This window comes from Sylvia atricapilla, chromosome 5, assembly GCF_009819655.1.
Source record: "Sylvia atricapilla isolate bSylAtr1 chromosome 5, bSylAtr1.pri, whole genome shotgun sequence".
NCBI lineage: Eukaryota > Metazoa > Chordata > Aves > Passeriformes > Sylviidae > Sylvia > Sylvia atricapilla.
This window is the reverse complement of record NC_089144.1, coordinates 72,135,341-72,153,071: the sequence shown is the minus strand read 5'-3', so window position 1 is coordinate 72,153,071 and position 17,731 is coordinate 72,135,341. Positions and strand designations below refer to the sequence as shown.

The following is a 17,731-nucleotide window of genomic DNA, read 5'->3' as shown; positions in this document are numbered from 1 at the left end:
AACATGCTTTAGACACAACTTCCTTTCTAATTGTATTTGTGGCCTGTGGAAGAGGGAAAGGGGCAGTGGGTGAACCCCTACTGTTAGCTAATTGGATCATACATTTCCTCTCTCAGGCAATACATCTTTCCCTGCATGGGCTGCATTTTCTCCACTAACTTCTCAAAAGCAGCTTGCCTATAAATCACAAATCAGGACTGCAAACATTCCCTTAATGAGCTCCTCCAGTTTTTGCATTTATTTTATGAAACAGCATTCACCAATCTTCATCTTACTGGTGCATTTAGAGTGTTTATTTGAAGTTATGAGAAGTCCTTCAGGTGCAGAGAGATGGACTCCCTGGTTAAAGATTGCACAGAATTCATTTTATTACCTATTTCCAAGGCATTCATCCCCCCTAGATATACCATGTCAGAGGTGACATACACATCCGCTAGGTTATTTTCAATATGAAAAAATAGGTGTCTTGTTTTGTGATCACATCTTCAACAGAACCAGGGGGAAATGTTCTTTAATGAGATAAGCACAGCACCCAAAATAGCTTTTATTCTTACTAGTCAGAGACACCAACACCTGCAAGCAATCGTCTAAACAGCCTATGTAAATCACCAGAAAACAGCCCCTATTAACAAGACAATCCATGTAAGATACAAATGCCAGTAATGCTAATCCAATTAAAAGAAGAGTGAGTCTTCTAGTTGCCCGAAGTTCATGAAGGACCCCTTCCTTCTTTGGAGAAAGCAGGGAGTTTCCCTGCTTGTTCTGTCATTTTTGAGTTGGCTTCTAGCAAAAGAACCTCTAGTTTTCACTTCTAGTAGATTGAGCTCCTACTCACCCTCTTTAACTGGTATTCAAGCTCCCTAGCAAGTTCCCAGCATCAACACATTGTTGCCAGTGAAATGAGGCCAGTGCTTCTCCAGATTCTTGAAGTGCTTCATAAACTCTGCTACAACATCTGCACTCGTATTTCTTACATTCAATTTCATGTACTTTTCCTAGCAATGGGCATAAAAATGATTATAAACCACACGTACAAAAGTTTTGAAACACAGATTCCTTCAGAGATTCCTGAAAAGCCTGCCTGAAAAACCGCTCAGTGCTTCGTCTCTACAAAACTCAGCTTCCCTTGCCCAAGGGAGTCTACTATCATCTGGAAGATAATGGTTAAATTTTTGAAGCTCTTTGTTAGGCTCAGTTACAAGGCAGTACCTTACCACAGATGCTTTTGCATACTGCATTAGCAAAGGCACAATGCAACATCAGTACTCCGCACAAAAGAGCAACTCTCTTCAGGCTTTTACCCTTTCTGATATGAAACTTCTAGCCAGACACATCTGAGTCAGAGTAACTTAGCCAGGCTAAGTTTCATTTCCTTAGTCCTGTTTCCACTAGCAACATCAGGACCGTGGTCTTTTATCTGAAATTCAATGACAAACAGAGAGAATTTAATGAGAGGACTCTGATTTTGAGATTGAGAACTGAACCTAATCAGAATGGTATTGCCAAATTCAGCTGACAAAAACGACACAATATGTAAGACGATGAAGGCATGAAGAATAAAAGGTAGTTTTTTAAAAGTTTCAGATTGATCTTTGGACTAGAAAAGGTATTCTTGCAATCTGACTCCGTTTCGCAGTTAAGCCAATTTGGATGTGCCTGCAGGAAGCCTTCCTGCTCACTTCAAGGGAGGTGGCAGCCTCTGGAGAACTCCTGTGACCTGGGACCAGCAGAGGGCACTGCGTCCCCAAGTGACAGCGGATGGACGCGACACAGCTCCCACCAGGCAGGGACAGCGAGCCACGCTGAAGGAAAGAAACAGGCTCTGGAAATTAGAAACATGCATTAGTCACCAGCATATCGATCCTACAACTGATAAGGGCAACGCTGTTAAAACTGGCCTCCAACTCTGGGCACTGCTGGAAACACACCTAAATCCAGCTCTGCCCCCACACATCTCAGTCTCCAGGCGCTGATTTTAGGGCAATAAGCCTACTCCTGAAAATGCTTTTCAAGGGGTAGGGCCAAATCGATTGGTCCTGTCCTGCAGTGTATGTATCAAGGCCGGCTTAAGTCGAAAAACATCCTGTCAGCTTCCTCTCTCCTTTTCCAAACCTCTAAATCCTTGCTTGTAGCAGCAGGAAGTCAGTTCACACAAAAAGATATCAAAGCAAAGAGCTGGCAATTTCCATTCTGTCCTCCTCTTTTACCCTCCGCCTCCTCCAACCTAGCAGACTTTCAATGAGCAGAGAAGCAAGTTAGAGGACATGAAAGGAATGCTGAGGTAGCAGCTTCAGAAGAGTGCCTTTCCACTTGCTTATTTCTAGTTTATTTTGAATTACCAGAGGATGACCATGAAGTAGCAAATAACTCATATTTTTTCTTCTCTCTGTATTCAGTCCAGCAGTAGTTTCAGTACTAGAAGAAGCTTAGAGGATAAAAAAATCATACCAGTCAGGCTAGTGAGTGAAAGGTTTCCACTTTGTCTTTGTACAGTTGGTGGAATAACTTCGCCAGGATGTGGAAAGGGCCCTCAAAATTTTTCATTTCCTTCTATAAAGAAATAAGAAAATTGTGAATTGCAGATGGAATAAGCATTTGACTACTTCTGCTCTGTTTCGCCAAAGAAGGATTAAAACTGATTTAGTTGACAAACAAGGGGAAGAGAGTCCCCAGTTATCTTTTTCTGCCTGAAAGAGAAGATAATTTTACAAACATCCCCTTGCACAGATGGTGAAACGAGCATACTCACCACTGACATCTCGCAGTATTCCAGGCCATGTTTCTCAGCCCACTCCTGTGCTTTTTCCTGCTCCACAACTCGACGATCAGTCAGGTCTGTTTTATTCCCCACTAAGACACCTACAGAAAAAAACCCCATGAAACAAAAGAGAAAAAAAAAACCAAACCAAACCAAAAAAACCCTCCACAAACCCAGTTCATCAATGCTGACTTGCAAGCCATAAATAGTGGAACATTTTTGGAAGTAGCTGAAAAAGTTGGAGGTGTGAAGAATAGTCTGTAACTACCTAGAAAAGATTCCAAAAAGAAAACATATTCAACCCTTTTCTGCTTTTTGACAAAAGCAAAGGAGTTGGAGGAAGCCATGTCTGCCCCTGAGTTAAAATAAATGCGCTATTCCACAGCTCAACAGAAACAACTGTTGTCATCCAAGAAGCGAGTAGATAACAAGAATCACACCCATTCTTACCTGGGATGTGCACCCCAACTGCTTGAGCCCTCAGCCTCTCCAACCATTTGTTACAGTTGTTGAAGGATTGCTCATTAGTGACATCATAGACAAGGCACAGGACGTTGGGTTGCTCCCACTGCACAGCAAGAAAGGAACACTGTCAGCTCTAATGAAACTGATGTGGTCAACAGCCAGGCTGTAAGCATGGCAAACACAGCTGCTAAGATGAAAATAAAAAGCCTAACACCTAGGAATTCTATGCCTTGGCTGAGGTTTCACATTTCAGTTGACCCAACTAAATCAGTGATATTGGGAGAGGTGGTCTTGTTTTCCTCCCTAATCCTGTCTGTAAAGTTCTGCTCCTTTACTTGTATCAGCTCTGACACTCATCTGACCTCTGGGGACGCTGATTTTTCATGCTGAATCAGCACAAAATTAATCCTAGGAAAAAAGTAGAAAGGTTTTCTTCCAGTTCAAGAAGCTTAGCCAGCCTCTAGAGAAGTCCCCTGCAAACTAGATCTAGTGCAAGTGCAAAAGTGGGATCGCTCTTGTAGACAATGAAACATTAGGTTGATTTAGCCATCTCATGAAAGCCCGCATCAATTAATTGATTCTGCTTTTCAAAATGAGATAACACAGGAGAAACAGGAGAAAACTGTGCAGGGAAGGTCACGAATATGTGAAGGAAAAAACCCAAGGGCAGGATTATGCTCAAGGACAAGAATAAATCCTCTTGGATCAAACACATCAATGTGACACAAAAAAACCCCTCCCACTTTTGAAGTTGCAGCAAAACAGATGTTTTTCTAAGAAATAAAAATAACTTTAAACAACAGTACACACAAATTCTCAGTTAAAATTCCCTATTTCTTTTGTAAGAAAACTGCCTATCTGCTTTCCTTTCTCTGGAAAGTATTTCTTCTGGTACTTTTACAAGTTTTAGAGAGGTAGAACAGGATACGTTGGCAACTGAGGTAATTGCTCCCATTTACACTAAAGACAAAGTTTGCTACATCTGCCAAACTGGGGAGCTTAGATCTTCAAAGCAAAAGCACTTCTTTGGAAGAAGAGGACTGTTACATAAGACTTACCAGTTTCTCCAACATTTCAGAAAATAGATCTTTTCCTGCCGAGTCAAAAATGAAGAATTCCTGAAAGCGGAAACAGAAAGAAGGTTCTTGCCAAGAAAAATGCAGTGTAGGGAAAGGCTTTAGAAGTAAATACTGCAACTTGTAACTCCAACATTTTATTCAGTACAGTAGTGTCATGTCCCTAAGGGACAAATTCCCTCCACTGAGAAAACTACAGATAGTATGAGAAAATAAATAGCCATTTTTCAAGTATGAGCAGGAAAAAGGTTACTTCCGAGGCCCCAAGTCTAGTTTCTATCCCTACTGGAACCAGAATATGTGGAGTGGGACAGTAACCTCTACTATTTATGCAAAATTATGTACATTCCATTAATGGGAGTATAGGGCATTAAGGAAAAACAACTGATAAGCTTTGGCTTTTGTAGTTCCAAAAATCACGTGCCCTAAAGAACAGAACAGAATCTCAACAGAGCTGGCAAAACCTTTGGTTTAAAATATTGTGTTGGATACAAATATATAAAAATTACATTTTTAAGACTAAACTAACCGTGGAGTATCAGTAATTATACATGACCAGCCTCATTTCCTTAATGCAATTTAATTGCCCTATAAACACGCACAGTGATCTTCCACCAGAATGAGACTTGTGTGGGGCTTGAGCTCTGGAAGTCTCTTTCTCACCCAATTTATGTCACAGAAAAACTCACCACGCTATCACTTGTCTCTGGAACTGATACAGCCTTCACCAACAGTTCTACGCCCGCTGTCTGTCAAGAAGAATCAGAAAAATGAGGATCAAGAGAGTTTTTAAGAGCCTATCCAACAGCATCCCAACCCTGCACTGGATTGAGGCAATTCTTGTGAATCATTACAATTCCATCAAACACGGACTGCTGGAAACTCAGCAATACTCCTCCTAGCTCTGGTAACCTGATCTCACCAATATGTCACAGGCTTGTCGATTTGCTCAGCTGGGGGAAAAAGGAGGAGAACCAAAGAGATTTGCTTATATACAGCTCAGAGTACCAGCTGAGGTCTGCAGGACTACGCTCACTCTCACACTCCTGCTCTAACGAATGCCTTAGAACGTTTTGCACTAACCATGTGATGAACTAACATATGGAACTGAGATCGTTTGTGCTCCCTCCACCTTTTATCTCATTCTGCTTTGTAGCTCATTTGTTTGTTCTATTTCTATCCTTAAATTCTGGTTTCCATCTTCATTTCAATGAATAAACATATTTTAGGGTTTTTTTCCTCCACACTCTCATTTTCCTTTCTTTACTTATATTTACTTTTATTTTTATCCTGCTTCTGATTAGTCATCACCATTGATTCTTACACTGAAAGACTGCAAACTGTATCCTCTTCATCTGGAAAGAGTTTCTGTAGATTATAATTATCTTGGGACTATGAAGCACATCTTGGTGTTTGCTCAGTGATAAGTGCACTGTCCACATGCACATTTAATAGTCGGAATTAAAAGCTTTCTCCTTCAGCAGTACTTTTTCAGAGAGTAGTCCCTAAAGGGGGGAGCTCTTTAATGCCACAAAACCCTACAAAAACATTGGTTCAGCAGGAAAATCACAAGATTAACTAAATTATTGTGCCTTAAGTTTCAATACCACCACCTACATAATGCAGACTTACGGAACATTAAATGTTTTCTCTTCAGAATCTAGAGTGTAAGAAAGAAAACCCTCTAAGATCTCACCTTGAATGCTTCAACTTAAAATCTAATTTATTTTGTTCTAGACCTCTCAGTTTTCCCATTCATCCTAGAAAAATTTTAGACAGCAGTCTGAGCCTGTTGTATGCTTACCAGTGTGTAGTTCTTCTGAAAATGAGCCCCATCACTTCGAAACATCTGGACTAAAGCACTCTTACCCACAGCTGGATCTCCTGCAAAACAAAAAACATAAAATATTTTTGTTTCATACTAGAGAACCTTATTTTTCCTCAGTTCAGTTACTACCACACGTTGTAAGAGCCTGGATGCTCTGACTCTGAATACAGGCAATATAACTGTCACATGAAGCACAAAACCATCTAAAAGACAATACCCACACGAGGAAATTAATATTGCCATTATGCATACTGGTGGCTGACATCTGATTTCTGACCTATGCACAACAGCAAAGGACTGCCAGATCAGGATGGAACTGCTGTTTGTTCTAAAATTCATGCCTACTCCACAGTCCTTACTTAGGAATTAAAATTTCCCAGGTATGCTATCAAGTAGCGAAAATTGCAATGTGAGAAGGGACCGGGCTTCCTAGGAGGCTATTTCCTCTCCTTAGGATACCCATTTCCCCAGCTTCAAATCCTTGTTATATACTGAGACAAAGCTGCTTAAGCTGGTAACATTTCTAAATGAACTCTTCTTGCTGACCCTGCTAAGAGAGCAACTCTTGCTGACTCAATGCTGCTGGTGGCTCATTAGTTGCATCCTGGGCATAACAGAAGCAAACGTCAGAGAGAAAGCACATGGCTGGAGAGAAGAGCCTGCTGATTCATCCCTGTATGGAAGGAGAAGCAGGAGGCTTTGTCTTTTGCTCTTCTAGAGCCAAGGCTTTCTGATTTGGCTGGCAGCTGCCTTCTTTGGTCTACTCTTACAAAACTCTGTGAGCTCCAAAGCAATCACAGGATCACAGAATATGCTGACTTGGAAGGGACCCACAAGGATCACTGGGTCCAGCTCCTGGCCCTGCATAGGACCATCCCCAAGAGTGACACCATGTGCCCAAGAGGATTGCCCAAATTCTTCTTGAACTCCGTCAGGCTTGGTGCTGTGACCACTTCCCTGGGGAGCTGTTACAGAGCCCAGTCACCCTCTGGGTGAAGAACCTCGTTCTAATATCCAGCCTAAACCTCCCCTGACACAACTTCAGGCCATTTCCTCAGGCTCTGCAGAAGTCACATATGCCCATATTACTACATGAAAAAAAAAAAAACACCAAAAACCAAACCACCATAAATCATAACCCTTTCTAAACAAAGACTTAATGCTTCCAAAGAACTTATCATTTCTCCACATAATGTCTCGCTAGCCTGGATAGTTAAAAGGACAGGAGCCAGTAATTAAATACCTCAGTGGTTCAAGCTTTACCCTTGAAGGAACACTCATAACAGTCAAGTCTGGAATACAAGTCTTCCACATTATGTTGTTAATAAATAAAGCCAGAAAGGAAGTATTTGACATTATGTTGTTAATGAATAAACCAAGAAAGGGGTATATTTTTGACTCTATTACAACTTCCTAATGGCGTTTTGAAGGAAATTGGTAAAGCTCTCTGCTCACATACTGTTACAGAGGAGGAAGGGTGTTTTGGATAGTGACAATTACCCCTAGATGCATTAACCAAATGTAGCTCCTGTTTAAACATTTTTAGCATGCTTGCTTACTTTGAGCTGAGTTGGGCTCATAATATTTAGACAGGAAAATGTGGTAAGTCAGCTTATTTGTTCTCTGATCAGTTCAAGCTTGTGCGGAAGACAACACTCTGTTCTGAGTGGAAGCTATTCTGTATTTCAATAGACAATTAGATCTGTCTTTGTAAAATGAGATAGAGAGGCACACATTGCTCCAAACTGTGCAGGCATCAGCCAGCACAAATTCTTAACTAATGCACTGCCTTTCTTTCACTTGACAGCACCAGGTGTTCTTTGCCTCTTTTTATTCTTTGTCATCCTCTTTAGTCCACCACATCAGTACACGTCCTCAAAGTAAGTTTCCTTGCCCTTTTCAGTTTAGTCTCATGTGCCAATAGTGCACGTCATGGTATATACTCTACCCTTATTTCTGTTATTCTGACAGAATCTCTAGGGTCTTTCAAAAATGCCTGCTACTGCCAGTTGTCTTTCTACAATGAAAACCTTTGTGTAGTGTCTCCACAGTAAGCTCAGACAACAGTTTTTTTTTACTTTTGTGTCTGTAAATGACCCTTGAGACATGAATTATCTTCTACTGTCAATTTAATAGTCTCTTTTGCTAATAAGACCTTTTGTCCTGTTCTCCTTGACCTTGCTGTAGCTCCCAATACTGTGTCACTGGTTCTTCATAATCATTTCTGTAGATCCACAAGAGCTCCCAGTTCCATTTCTGTTGGCTTTGCTCCTATCTGTAATTGCATTTTCTTGTTCCCTTTAGGTTGTTGTGGTTACTCATACCTTAGGTCCCTTTCACTATAGTGTCTTTTTCTGCAACAGCCAATCTATTTTGCCTGATCTGCTTAATTAATTTATTATTTTTAACGATACATGGATATTATGGTAGCACATAGGAGAATGACATAGGAGATAGGACATTCCTGTTCTTTGTGCTGTGAACAGAATTGAGAAGGCCACTCCAGACCCAATAAGGATTAAGGACATAAACAGATCATCCAAAGAAAACTTATGTGATTTTAAAATGGTCGTGGAATTGGCCTTTGGTAACAGTAAACAACAAAACTGGACAGATTTCAGCAAAGCCAGTATATTTGGACCAGGAAATTCCCAAATTGGAAATGATGCCCTACGTTTCAAGTGTAGAAGATGGGCAAGATATTCATGCTGTTCACAGCAGTAGAGCCACAAGGGAGAATTATTCTCTTGCCTTTGCTGAAGACCACCTCCGGCTTTGTGGGAGTTAATGGTCAGCTGCTTCTGAGGTTAAAAAAGGCAAACATTCAATTCTGGATTAAATAATTCGGAACATTCTATTCTGGATGAAATAATTTGGAACAAAGAGTTAAACCTGGGAGTTGACTGCACACAAAGATTTTATGGATTTGTGCTTTTGGCTGAGGCTGCACAGAGCTTCGGTGTAGAGTGAGGGGAAAAAATAAAGTTTTTTTTTCACAAAGTGTCAACAGCCAGCTGTACTTACTTTCAACACCTCCATAATCCACCCCGACTAAAAAAACTGGTGTCTTCAGCTCATTTTTTTTTTTCTCAGGTTACCCTCCAAATTGTTTGGGGAAAAAGATGCCACTGAGAAGTGCTCATGCTCCATCTTTCTACTCTTTGTTTCGGCTTTACCTTTCGATCACGCTCTCAGAATCATCCTAATTTCTGACGTGAACTTTTCCCATCGGCCCAAAGCAAGCCTCACACATGAGGCCAGACTCAGCTGCCCTCCCTGCTGCCTTCACGCTTTCTCCAATCTCTGCGCCCACCTTTCCACACTGCAGAAATACTCGGTTTTGTTTGGGTTTGGAGGTTTTTCCCCCCGCCTCTTTTTCAGACCCTGTCCTTGGATTTCAGCCGATCCAACTACATCTCCCACCCTTCCTGGGCACAGTTCGACTCCACGTGGCAGGCGGGGGCCGGTACCGAGGAGTAATAACACACACGACTTCACCTCTCTCCTGCGGCCTCCACACCTCCGCCGGGGCGGCCCCCGGACGAGAGGCTGTGGGAAGCCGGGCCGCCCGCGCTGCCGGCCTCGCCCCACCCCACTGGAATCGGCGCTCCGGCTGGGAGCGGCCGGGCCGGACTCACCTGCCAGCAGACACTTGGCAGCGAGCCTCACCATGGCGCCGCTCCGGTGGCGGATGGCCGCGGCCTTGGCAACCGCGCGGCCCTAGCAACCGAGCCCCCACTTCCCCTCCCCATTGGCTGCCGGCCCTGCTCATCAAGGCCGCCCACGGTTATTATTGGTTCTCTCGTTTCGCCCCGCCCACTAGCCGTGCTGTCAATTAAAGCAGACACTCCGCCCCTCCCGGCGGCGCCCCGGCGGCACGGGTGGTGCGGCGGGGAATTCTGCCTGGCAACTAAAGACGTCATCGAGGGCCGGCTTGTTATTGGGTAGAACGCGGGGGCCTGCACCACGGGGCCGAAATGACCCTCTGGGGGCACGGCAGAAAAGGATAAAAGTTACGGGCAAGGAGCTGCGGCAGCCCCAAGTCGGGGAGAGGCAAGCGGGGGAGAAGGCTCCACTTCCTGCCCGTGAGCCCGCGGAACGCTATGCTCCCGTGCGGAAAGGCCCGGTGTGGTGCGCCTTGCTGCGCATGCGCGCGGCGGCAGCGCGGCCTGCTCGGCCATGGCGGCCGGGCCCGCCTTTGGGTCACGCTTCCCTCAGGGCTCCGGGACGGGCCGCGGCCGCCTCCGAGCTCTGCCGCGGCGGCTCCGAAGTGGCCGCGAAGGCGGGTCGGCACGGCGGGAACGGGCGGTTTGTGAGGGGCTGCCCTCAGGGCCTCGCTGGGCCAGCGGCTGGTCCGCTCTCCTCTCCTCCTGTCAAAAACGAGATTCACTTTTCGCTAGATTTTGAGAAATAGGTTTTAATAAAAAGATAAGACAATTAGGAGAGAAGGAAAAAAAGCAAAATACGGTCGGTCGGGTGACTTGGCATTGAGCCAAGTCCACAAATTGCTATTTCACAGGCTTTCTTTCAATACTCTTTTTATTGTATTAGTTTGTTGAATATTCATATTTTTCCATAAACTAGTTTCCATATTTTAGGGACTGTTTTGTACGGCTCTTCTTTGGGTCTGCCTTTTTAGAGCTGCGTGTTTCTGGGCTGTGTCTTCATCATCACCTCCAGCTCGGGCCTCGGTCCGTGCTTTCTTCAGATGGGAGATGCTGATAGCTGGTGTATCAACAGCAGAGTCTTCTTTCCATGTTCACTGGGTGTTATCCCAGAGTCTTCTTTCCATGTTCACTGGGTGTTATCCCAGAGCCTTCTTTCCATGTTCACTGGGTGTTATCCCAGCCAAACAGACAGTTTAAGCAATTACTATATCACTACTACCACTGTGCCTAATTTTCTTTACTAACAGCAGAAATAAAAACTTACATCCTCACCACAAAGTTGTTAATCATATAACACACCTCTTGCGAAAAGCCAACTTTATAATAGGCATTTATAACACTCCAGTGCTCGTTTTTCGTGGTGTTTGGCCGCGTTAATGTACTCGCGGAGAAGGTTCTCTTGCTTGCTTCTTTTTCCCCCCCTTCTTTGTTAATTTTTGTAGCCTTTCACACTGCAGTAGGTTAATTAATTTGGGGTTTTTTTTTCTTATTTTAAAAATATTTCTAATAAGTGCTCCATTGGCTGCTATTAAACTATTTACATGGCCTCTTTTTATTCTTTGAACTGATTTTCTGTCTTCCTTAAGCAGTCCCACGTGAGTGGATTTGGGTGGGAGCCGAAAAAGGGGACCATGAAGCTTTCTGGGTTTTCCCCTCCTTGCAACCTCTTTGAAAGATCGGTGAAAGCATCAAAAAGCATGCCATTAATAGCAATCCCTACTTTTTTTAAGGTATAAACTTTGCTTGGCCGCACTTTGGATTGTTTATTCTGGAACATACAATGTGCTTACTGTGGAAAACAGTGATTAAGCTTGGGAAGAACAGAATAATCAATAATGCATCTGTATTTGAGGTATAATATTGGACACGTCTAGGGTCGAAAACAAAGTTTTCCAAGTTTTATTTTAACATCAACATTTTAATGTGACTTCTTAGAAGGTGGCTCTTTTACCTTGCCTGGGACAAATTACCTGTGACACGTCTAGCCAGGGAAGCAAATAACATAAAATTAATGAGAACCTACAACTGAATCAAAGGAGTCTTCTATATGCACATCAAATAACATTGTTTCTGTGACAAAAACATGAAGGGGACCTCACTAGCCTGAGTGGGCAGACTTCAGTTGTAGATGATGACTTGTAGTAAAATACAGTGATGGAGTCACTATTGTCCCCTTAAAAGCGAAAAGAAAAAATAATCCCGGGTTTCGTTATTGCTTTCCCTGTTTTCCATCCCCAAATCCTCCATCACATAAAACAGATGTGGGCTATCGATGTTCTTTCTCCTTCACTTCTGTCTAAATAGCTTACCTCCTCTTTCATATTTTCTGCCTTCCAAGAAAATTCACTCATCTCTGCGTTGTTCCATTTTTGCAATCTTTGCGTTATCCTTTGTTGTCTTTTTGGTCATACCGCCCCAGTTTACTGACAGGTCTCAAAGCAAAGGCTTTGAGGCTCCATTATGATGTGCTTGAGGTTTATTGATTGTGGCTGCAGTATGGTGGTATCCATCATCCACATCCCAGTGGCATTTTACACTGGGATGGCTGCAACGGAAGGCATAGATTATGCTGGAAGTGAAATTTTCATTGCTACTGAAAACTTCTGCTTGGAATCTGGATAACTCCTTCCTGCTTGCTGCTTTTGTATTAGTACCCTGCTCCTTTATCCCATTCCCTCATTTCCTGCCTCTGCATGTGTTCACAGAACCCTTAATGGACTTGGATCCTCTCTACATCTTCTGTCCTTTTACCCAACCTGTCTTTTCCTCTGCCTGACTTATCACAGGTAAAAGGCAGCAATGGTGGAACTGCATCTCCAGCAGGAGTGGCAAAAAATTTCAGACACCAGGTAAGGCTTTACAGTGGGGATTCAACTGAGGTCGTGCAGTCTTTTGGGCTGAGGTATGGTTGGTGTTCCAGATTCTATCAGGCACTGCACAGGTCTCTTCATTTTTCACAGAGCATACCTGTTGAAAAGGGATTTTCTTCTGGGGCAGAATTCACTAATATTACTAGGACTTGTTTTCACAGTTGTTCATCTATTGATGCAAATGTTCTGGGTATGTTCAGAATAACCGTGCAGGTTTCAACCTTTAACTTGAACCTGCTTGATAAAAGCTACTGAGGAAGGACTGTAGCTTTCTTTGGAGTAAGCAGTGCTTCTCAGGAGGGCATTAATGTTGGAGAAAGGGAATTAGTAGGTTTTTCTGTAAGAAATCTCTTAAATGCAGAGTATTTCATCTGTCGTTTTTTAAATCTTATGTTACTAAAAGGAAGTAGCGTGACAAAATGGCATCAGGAGTATCTTGTGAATGAATATTCAGAGTTCATGCAGCTTTTTAAATCCACATAGATTCTTATAGGATTGACTATGAATATTTACTGGTGTGTCTGGAGAGCTGTGAAAACTGCAAGAAAGGATGTGTAAATGTTTTTGTAGGTTTCCATTCTTTACACTTCCCTCAAGCAGTGGCATAAATAGATACTCCACCTATTTTGAGGGCTACTTCATTTGGCATCCTTCAAACTCAGCTTTTACTTCTCTTCAGAGTGGGGTTATTAGCACAGAAGTGAGAATTTGGATGCTTTCTCTAGCTTTGTTGATTACACGATTATAGTTCAGGTCTTCAGGTTTTGCTCTTTTGTGGTGGGAGATGAGACTCAGATCTGAAGGCTTTTTGGCTTCAGAGAGTCGGTGCACTGAAATGTAAGATGATTACAAAATGGTTGAATCAGCCAAAAGATTTGTTTGCAGTTACAACAGCCCTTCTGACTGATCTGGCATATATGCCATTTGTTTCTGATCTACTCTGTTGAGAGAGTGGAAGTTAGAAATGGATGGCAGTTGTGGCATCAATGGAAAGGGGTAAATTGCTAAGTGTAGAGTAGGTACCTCTGCAAGATGTAAACTTGGTTCGAGTATGCTAATTGTTACTGTGATGTCCTCCCTTCTGATGAATATGAAAGGAGGGAAAGATTTCTCAAGGATGCATTCAAATCCACAAGGATGAAGATAAAGAGAATATACTGACAGTAATTATTCTGCATGTGTCTGGAGAAATTCCAGCTCGAATCTTTATTTTCTTGTCCGTGCACATGGAAGCTTAGAAAAGCGCCGGGAAGAAACCCTGAAATCTTTATTTAATTTTTAATAATACTCCCCAATACAGTAGGTAGTGGGTTGTTGCTCAGGGAACGTCACACAGAAAGTTGTCTGCTTCTCTCCACGGGGGAGTGACAGACTGAGGGCTTGCTGTGGCCTTCTGTGTGGCCTGAGCCTCCTGAGCTGTGAGCGCTGTTGTTGCAGCAGTCGCAGTGTGCTCTCCTGCACAGGGGCATCCAGCGTTGGGGAAGCACTGCGTGTGCTCCTGCATCCCAGTGAAGGGGTTAATCTGTCAAACAGAAAATACATGAATATGTGGCAGCCTTAAATGAGCTACCCACAATTCCAGCATGCTAGTCATTATGTGCTGATGATGACTATGATAGCAGCTGGGGATCTTTTTTTGGATCTCTAGCTGCTGTCTGCTTAGAAGGCAGATGCTAGGCTTTCACTAATGCTATATCTTATGTTAAAAACTGCAAGACAGATTACATTCAAATAATGAAATTTATTAAAAGATAGAAGGTAATGTTTGGGTTTATATCCTATTTTTTTAGGCTTTGAATGTTCAAGGTTTTCTCTGCAGGCCTGACAGCTAGATTTTTTTTTCCCTTTGCTGAAAACTAAGATTCAACCATGTGACTCCAGGACTTGGAGGTTTAATGGAAGAAGGAGAAGAGAAATATTTGAGACTCCTAATTGACTTTTCAAAAGTTTACAACACTGTGTTTTCTATTCTCTTCTTTTTTATTACAGGCTAAATTTGGGGGCAACAGATTTTTCACCTTAATGATGTCCTTTCTTTTCAAGGTCAATTTATTACAATAGATTTATATTATAATAAAATATATTCTGTTCCAGATTTTTCAAATCCTCACTCTCATCACCTCAGTACTTCCTGCTCTGTATTTCCTTTTCTTGAGACCCTGAACTTCAATGTTCTTCTCCCTCTGACCTCTGTCTCAGAGCTATCTGTCCATTTACTTCCTGCTTCAGAAGCAAGGCTTCTGCTCCTGCCTTCCCAGGAGCTGCTCACACCAGCTACTTCCTTCCTGTTTGTGGCAGAGCCTTGCTGGTCAAAATCTTTGTGGGTTTCTTCCTACAGATGTAGGGTCTTGATTCCTGCTTCTGATGAAGCCTTAAACTTGTGGGCTATGCAGTGAACTGGTCGAAATTCTGAGGGAGAAGGATTCAGAGCTTGTAAAAATAGGATAAAAATTTACGTGGGAGCTCTCTTCATTGTTATGTGTTCGATGCTTTGTATTCAACAGACCAGATGGAATTTCAGGTTAATTCTGACCTATCAGAACTTCACTGGAAGATATTTTAAGTTCTATTGTATCAGTTACCTTTTGAGCATTCAAAATGAAGATGCATTTGAACAGTAGGATTCACAACAGCCCAAAGATAGAGACTCATGAAGTCTATGGGCAAATATCTCTTAAGACTGTTTTGCTAAGAAGGCTCTCACGTGTGAAAAAGGAAGTTAATATATGCAGAGAGAACAGAAAAACACTGGCTCTAGTAATGGAGGTTGTTACAGAACATAATTGAACACTGACTGCAGCAAAGCTAAAAGGAGACTTGCATTACAATGACAAAAAATCTTTATTTTTCCCCCTAACCTCTGATTTCAGCTGCCTGACTAAGAGCAGGTGCTGAGCAATAGCTCAATTTCAACAACCCATTGCAGCTGAAAGAGTAGATGCAATTGTGCTGTATCCAGCAAAATTGAAAATTGCTTTAAAGGAGAGGAATGCAAATGTTTTTAAGACAGAAAATCTTCATTCATCTGCAGAATGAAGCATAAAATTAGCACAGCCTCATAATTTTTATTCCTCTTTATAAAGCAGTAATAACTGTGAGATAATTTGCTATTTCTTATGTATTTTAATATCTTTCTAGTGATACATTTTTAAACTGTATTGCATTGTGAATACACAGGGAGTAGAATTTGTTAACAATTAAAATGTTATAATTTAAAAAAATCCTTTTCAGACAGTGTTGCCAAAACCTGAAAATGTCTCTGAACCCTTTGGGTTTTCAGGAATCCTTGGACCTTCCCTCCAGTAATCAGTGGTTCAGCCTTTGACCTCTGTTTCTGCACCCCTCATGACCCGTCTGGAGTCATAGAATGGTTTGTGCAATGAGGGACCTTAAAGATCATCCCATTTCAGCCCCAATTCCACTACACCAGGTTGCTCCAAGCCCCATCCAACCTGGCCTTGAACACTTCCAGGGGTGGCATGTCCATGGCTTCTCTGTGCAACCTGTGTGCTGGTAAAGAATTTTTTCCTAATGTCTGATCTAAATGCACATTCATAGAGAATTACCATGTCTTTACCACCTGGAGGCCTAAGTTAATGCCAGTGCAGTGCTACTGTAATAATACCTGTGAAACAACTGTATTTCTGTACCTAAACCTCAGGAAGCATCTCCTGGGGTTAAAAACCATTATGGCAATATGACTCGAACAAGCTGATTTAGGCACCGACAAGATCCTTTCACTTAGATTTTCCTAGGTGGGAGACTGAATGGATTTATGAAAGAAATATCTTTTCTAGCTGCATGTTTTATAGGCTTATTAGCTTAGGCCTTCCTGTTAGTTCCATAAGCCTTTCAGTATTTATATTTGGATCATCTGATCCACTTACTGTTGTAGCTCATGTAGTTCCTTCTATTTTTCTGGTGGGTGGAGAGGGGACTCTAGTATTCGTATTTATTTTAACTCCTGTTTTTAAAGGTGCATCGACCTTTGTTAAGCCTTGCTGGTTTATTGACCAGAAGAGCTCTAACCAGAAATATACCTCCTCCCTTGTGAAGTAATGATACCATATTAGGAGGTTCTAACAGTCTGAAAAGTTTTGATGATTGATCTGTCATGCAAACAGCTAGCCCTGTTTAGACACATTTGGCTTTATTTCCCTGTGTTTAGGAGAAATGTAATTTTGAATGTCTTAGCCCTAGAGAGCGTTAGGATTTCTAAAGTGTGTGTCTCTTTGGAAAAGGGAATCAGCTAAAATGCTTGCTGAGAATGAAGAAGCAGGAGTTCAGGTTCAAGCCCATATTAGTTAGCAATGACAGAGTCCAGGACTTAGAGGAGGTATTTAATCACCAGCTTGTACTAAAGCCAATGCTCTTCTCTTTGTGTTAGCCATGGCTCCTGAGCTGAGTTCGAACAAGAATGTCAGCATGTAATTTAACCACAGCTGGATTTTGGTGTGCTATTGCATGCCTTATAATTTCTCTTTCATTTGAAACTGCTTTATAAATAAAAGAATGGCTTCTCTATCAGCCAGCAATTTAAATCTCAGTCTAGGATTTTAGAGTCAAATGAAGTTATTTTGTACATTATGCTCATTAATAAAAAAAATTGTGACTTCAGTGAACCTTTAGGCACAATGTTTGGTGTTATTTTGTTAAGGTAGGATTTGTTGCAAATATTGTGAAATGCTGCAGTTTGTAATTCTATAACAATATTAACTCTGTTTTGAACAGAAGGTTGTTAATGTTTAGCTACTGTAGCACAGAGGTTCTGTTAAAACTGTGTGTGTATTGCAGGAAAGGGAAACATGAACTGCATTACCAGTCTTCAAAAATACTTTGTTTAGCAAGAAAAGGCAAAAGAAGCAAACAAACAACCTTTGCATTGATAAATGAAGGAAGTGTGGAAGCAGTTGCAGGATTTTAGGCAGTGTTGGTCTCAGGATTTGGTGGATAGACTGTAAATATAAATCCTAGCTCAGCTTCTGCGGGGTGAACAGGTGTTATGGCCTCCAGTCCATTGATTCCCAAAATAAGGCATGTGGAAAATTGCTGATCCATGAAACTCC

The 17,731-nt window shown here is 42.1% G+C and overlaps 1 protein-coding gene across 1 annotated transcript; it reads right to left on the bottom strand.

The window, feature by feature from the left end:
* Positions 1-215: 215 nt before the first annotated feature.
* Positions 216-9,806, bottom strand: IFT27 (intraflagellar transport 27). The gene is made up of 8 exons (XM_066320173.1): positions 9,766-9,806; positions 6,104-6,183; positions 4,989-5,048; positions 4,282-4,341; positions 3,209-3,326; positions 2,750-2,859; positions 2,449-2,550; positions 216-1,822 (listed from the first exon to the last, which is right to left on the bottom strand). Exons 1-7 carry the CDS (start codon positions 9,797-9,799, stop codon positions 2,452-2,454), a joined length of 561 nt encoding a protein of 186 aa, XP_066176270.1. The 5' UTR covers positions 9,800-9,806; the 3' UTR covers positions 216-1,822; positions 2,449-2,451.
* Between the last annotated feature and the right edge of the window lie 7,925 nt (positions 9,807-17,731).

Coding starts and splice junctions, on each gene's coding strand:
- IFT27 (XM_066320173.1), bottom strand. CDS start 9,799: ATGGTGAGGCTCGCTGCCAAGTGTCTGCTGGCAG. Junction 3,327..4,281: donor CTGAAATGTTGGAGAAACTG/GTAAGTCTTATG, acceptor CTTGCTGTGCAG/TGGGAGCAACCCAACGTCCT. Junction 2,551..2,749: donor AATACTGCGAGATGTCAGTG/GTGAGTATGCTC, acceptor ATTTCTTTATAG/AAGGAAATGAAAAATTTTGA.